General features: G+C 61.4%; 1 protein-coding gene across 1 annotated transcript in view; it reads right to left on the bottom strand.

Moving 5' to 3' along the window:
- Nucleotides 1-364: 364 nt before the first annotated feature.
- Nucleotides 365-5,079, bottom strand: part of LMX1B (LIM homeobox transcription factor 1, beta) — a 93,102-nt gene continuing 88,387 nt past the window's right edge. Inside the window, exons 11-12 of the mRNA XM_010844119.1 lie at nucleotides 4,125-4,289; nucleotides 365-3,839 (exon numbers count right to left, since the gene is read on the bottom strand). Of these exons, the coding sequence (XP_010842421.1) occupies nucleotides 3,682-3,839; nucleotides 4,125-4,289 (323 nt within the window). The 3' untranslated portion in view covers nucleotides 365-3,681. The remainder of the gene's footprint in view (nucleotides 3,840-4,124; nucleotides 4,290-5,079) is intronic.

Raw genomic sequence — 5,079 nt, 5'->3', positions numbered from 1 at the left:
AGCTCACATCACACTGTCTACCTCCGTGAGGCAGGGACCAATCCCAGTTCTCAGCCTAGTGGCTGGCACTTAAGGGCCCCCTGTAGTGGTTGGTTGAGTGTGTTGGGGAAAGGGATGATTGAAACGGGAGGGAGGCATTTGTTTCAAGGATGGTGATGGGTCGGGGTTGGGACAGGATGAGGATAGGGAGGTGACGATTATAGGATGGAACAAGGGAATGTGTTGGGCAAGACCAGGGACCCCAGGCTCTCCCTTCCTGACCTGCTGACCCTGGCGCCCACTGAGAAATCTGCTGGCATCTCAGGCAGGACTGGCTCAGGCCCCGCACAGCCCCTCCCCCCAAGGAGAGGCACCACAGGCGTGTACAGGTTGGTTTATTTACAAATATACTGATGTCTCGTCTTTTTCTGTTGTTTCCATTTTCTGCTTTCGTGGGAAGAGGCAGAAGGTGAGAGTGGAGGGCAGGGTGGGGGTGGTGATGTGGTAAACGCTAATAAATAATTTAACAATGACAAGTTATTAAATAAAATGTGTCTGGGGATGGCGGGTGGACAGTGAGAGTCTGTACAAGGAGAACAGGAATGGCCGGCGGCCGGGGCCCCACACCTGGCTGCGCTGGGCTCCCGTGGGACCCCGGTGGGGCAGCCATGGCAGAGAGGCCCACAGGCAGTGGCGCCGTCCAAGGGCCAAAGGTTCGAGGGTCCCTTCTGCTTCCCCAGCCCCCAGGCGGCATGTCTGTGAATGTGGGTCTGTGGGCCTTCGTGTGTGTGTGGCTGTGTGTGTGTGTGTGTGGCTGTGTGCGCGTCTGTGAGCGTGGCCCTCCCCCTTGCCCGCAGGGCAGAGTGAGCCCCAGAGCTGCAGGTTCTCAAAGACGGGAGGTGAGAGTCTCACCCCAGGTGGTGCCCAGAGTTCAGGCTTGGGCCGGGCAGAGGTCAGCCAATTCTCCTTCCCCCAAACCTCACTGCCAGGGCCTGCTCATCTGGACATGGTGGACTCCCCACATCACCGCCTCCAGGAAGCCTCCCGAGATGCCCAGCCCACTGGCACTGGCCACTTCTCTATAGGCTCTGCTGGGCCCGTGGTCTGACCTTTAGAACCAGTGTCCCTCTGTGTGGCCTCCCTGGAGGGCTCCACAGCGGAGGTGGTAACACTCCCTGTGTTACCAGGGGCAGCTCCCTTCCTCCCTCTGAGCCTCAGCTTTCCGAAAGGGAAGCAGAACTCCACTTTCCTCTGACACTTCCCCCCCCCAACCCCTCACTTTCTCCCTCTTCCTCCAGAGAATAGTCTGTCACATCCCCCTCCCCTGGCTTCCCACCCAGGCACCACGTGATGGTGGTCCCACATCACAGCAGGGGTGGGGGTGGTCCTGGCCACTCACCTCCCCCGCCCCAGGTCAAGGCTGTGCTTTCCTACATGAAGTGGACAGAACCCAGTCATCTCAACTCACCCCAACCCCAGCAAGCCTGACTGGTCCCGTGTGCTTCTGCTGGGCAGCCTTCTCTGAGCCTCAGGTTCCTCATCTGAGAAATGGGTCCCCAACAATGTCTGGAAAGGCTTGGGACAGAATGTGTATGTCTCTCCTCCCAGGAGAGAGGTCCTCAAACGGGGCCCTACATCTTGCTTATCTGTGTCCCGACACCCAGCCCAGGGTTGGGCAGCGTGGTTATCAGAGCCTGGGGGAAGCCGCAGTAGCACGAAGGAGTTAACCTAAACCAGCTGACGGGGTGTCTCTGGCACAGGGAGCTGAGGACCCTCTGGCTTTGACAACCTGCAGGTCATCGGCATGTGTGCCCTGTACCAGCTCCTGGCAGGGGGCAGTGTCATGGCAGAGGCAGAGCGCAGGTTGGACTTGGGGTTTATGAGGCCCAGGGTGGGGGCAAGTCTACTAAGAGGAGTCATGTCCCCCAACCCGGAGGCCGTTCACCAGGCACAGAGGATGAGGAGCTGGCGTGGTGCCCCTTTTCTGTGCTCCGGCTCTCTTCCCGACTAGCTGAGAGGCCTGTCCCTGCCCCTCTCCTGGCCCAGTTTTCCAGCCGCGCAGTAACGGGCAGACTAGTTGATCCATTCCTGAGGTTTCTTTCAACATAAAGAGTCTGGGAGAGAAGGGCCAGGTCTACTGGGCAGGGAGCATCTACCCCAGACCTGCTCCAAGTGCCCCCAGCGTGACTTGACTATATGGGCCCAAGAGGAGAGAGGGGACCAACCCTCAAAAGGACAGAGTGGCTGCTTTAAGGGACCAGTGGAGACCCAGGACCAAGAGATGGCACAGAACCTGGGCTGGCTGAGGCTGCAGGAGGACGCGGGACGACTGAGACTCTGTGGAAGTTTGTGGAAGAAGAAAAGCCCGGAAGGGCCAGGCTGGCTGATGACAGTGGGCAGACTGGGTTATATCTGTTCTACACGTTTAGACGGAAAGCTGGAGCCAGCCTGGGGTGGTGGGGGTGGGGGCAGGGGAGATCCAATTTTAAAAGGAAGAGCTGGAAAAGGAAGGGCTTTTAAAAGGAAGCTGGAAAAGCCTGGCTTTAAGAAGCGAGGACAAAGGCTGAAAAGGGACAGAGGTGAGATCAGCAGAAAAGGCAGCTGAACTTGGGGCCCCATGAAGTAGTGAGCTCCTCGTCACTGGAGGTGTGCAAGGAGAGGCAGCAGCAGTTTGGGTGAGAGCCCAGCATCAGATGGAGTGCCAAGGGGTGCTTCCGAGACGCCTTCCCACCTGGAGGCTCCGCCATGTGGCCTGATTCTGCCTGGTTCTGGGGCCTCTGACTGCCCAGGCAGCCCCATCCGGGCGGAGGCGAAGCTACATCTGCATCCATGTGCTCTGAGCTCACCTCCTCTGCCCTTCCTCTCTCCCCTCCTATTGCTGTCAGAGGGGCTCCCCTGTCCCCGTCTGGCCTCCTTCCCCTTCCTGACGGGGCAGGGCTGACCCGCAGGGGCCTCTCCGTCTCTCTCAGCATGTCTAGGTACCCGTGTGCACATCCGCATGGGTGTGCCTTGAAGCGTGTGTGTGTGCATGTATGTCTCCATCCCTTTGAGTCGGCCTGGGCTCAACCTTCCCGCCCCTGGCGCCCCCGTGACGCCCCCTTCCCCAGGAGAGAGCTGTGGTGGGCTTGGCCCACCTGCCAGGCTCATCCCCACTCCCGCCCCAGGCTCCAGGTAGAAGGGGTGATCCTAGGCTGGTGGGCCTGCCCCAGAGGTGGGAGGAGGTGGGCACAGTGCAGGGCACAGGGTACACAGGCTTCTCACGCCATCGTCTGGGGCATGCACGGCGGCGGAGGGGCTGCCTTGATCTAGGCCTGCACCATGGAGGTGGCCTGGACACAGAGGGGACGTTTAAAAAAATAGAGAGAATTTAAGCTTCCCATAAAAGAGATTGGGAGGGGGAGGGAGGCGATGGAGGCCAAGGTGGGGCTGGGAGGTGAGTGGCTGTCGAGAGTTCTGGGTCCCTGGGGGTGACACGGTCTCTGGGGGCAGGACACAGTCCCTGCCCAGGCTCCGCCCATCTGCCTGTCTGGCTGTGCCCGGTGGGCACGTTAGCCAGGCCCGGTTGGCCGAGGGGAGGGCACCGTATGGCTGTCTGCAGAGTCTGTGCGGGCGGTGGGGCTGGGGGTGGTGAGGCAGAGTCTGTGGCCAGCAATCCTCCCCTCCAGGACCCTTGCCCAAGCGTCCGTGCCGCCCGGCTGGCTCTCAGGAGGCAAAGTAGGAACTCTGCATGGAGTAGAGCCTGTCGATGGGGTTCCCCACGCGGGCCTGCAGGGAGCCCACGTCCGAGGAGCCGAGGAAGCAGTCGCTGAGGCTGGTTAAGGAGGTATCGCTGTCGATGTCGTGGAAGATGGAGTCGTTGCCTGGAGGTGGGGGAGGGGCGGCAGGCAGAGGGGGTGGGCGTCAGCACCGGGGGTTCCAGGCAGGGGGCTTCTGGGGGCCCCACTGGCCCTACAGGCCGTGTGGCTGGAGGTGAGGGAGGGAAAGGATGACTGCCAGCTGGCAGGGGTTTGGGGGGCTGCGGGTGGGGGTTTCCAGGGTACCCCCTTCCTGACAGGAGGAGGCAGGTGGGCTGATTTGGAAGGGCCTGCCAGGTCAGGCTGGGGGGGCAGGGGCGGTGCTGGGCCATGAGGGGTGGGGCAGCTTACCATAGGGGTTCATGTGGTCACCTGGCATTTGGGGTGGCGTGAGGCCCTGCTGGAAGGGGTCGCTGCTGCCGTAGGGACTCTGCTCCATGGCCACGATCTGCTGCTGTGGCGGGGCCAGCGGCGTGTAGGAGGCCATCATGCCCTCCATGCGACTGGACAGGACCTCTGGGGAGAGACCGCGCCCTCACTAACCGCCCGGGGCTGTCCTGGCCTAGAGGGGACCTCAAGATGTATCCCAGGAGTCCCCCATGGCTTCCCATCCCACACGACCCCCACCCTGCTACCCAGTCCAGGCTGCCCGCTGCCGTCCCTTTGACCTCCTCCTTCCCAGCCCCTCCCCCTGCTGAGGTTGCCCATGAGCTTCCAGGGTCGCTGAGCCTCCATATCTGACCTGACTTCACCAACCTGCCCCAGACACACACACTCCAGCGCCTCTAGAAGAACTAGTTTATCCAAAGTCAGAGGCTTCCGGCAACAGCCAGTAATGACTCATGACACGGGGGTGCACTGAGTGCCCTGTACCCGCAGCGCCAAGGTGGAGCCTGCACCTGGGCCAGCAAGGCTCAGGGAAGGAGGGCTTCCTGGAGGAAGGGGCCTTCCACCTCCATGTAACTTCAAGAACCAGCAGAGAGTTCAACCAGCCTAGCCAGGGGCAGGATGCCAGGCTGAAGGGTAGCAAAGGCAGAGAAGGGAGAAACTGCCCGGTGGGAGCAGGGAGCCCAGTCCACAGGGCTGGACATGAGGGCAAGAGAAGGTCATGCCTGGGGAGAGAGATGGTTCCCTGGGGACCCGAGCTGAGTGGGGGGCAGGGTGTCCCCTGAGGCTGTAGGAAGCCAGTGGAGGGTCTTGGCTGTGGAGGGACTGTGGAGAAAGGCTGAGAGGGTGGAGGACAGAGGCAGGGCCCATCAAGAGGACAGGTGGGGCGAGGGGCTTGGGTCCCCATTAAGGTAAATGC

This window comes from Bison bison, unplaced genomic scaffold (genome assembly GCF_000754665.1).
Source record: "Bison bison bison isolate TAMUID 2011002044 unplaced genomic scaffold, Bison_UMD1.0 scf7180017864193, whole genome shotgun sequence".
Lineage (NCBI taxonomy): Eukaryota > Metazoa > Chordata > Mammalia > Artiodactyla > Bovidae > Bison > Bison bison.
Note: the sequence above shows the minus strand (reverse complement) of the source record. Positions and strands in the feature narration are given on the sequence as shown.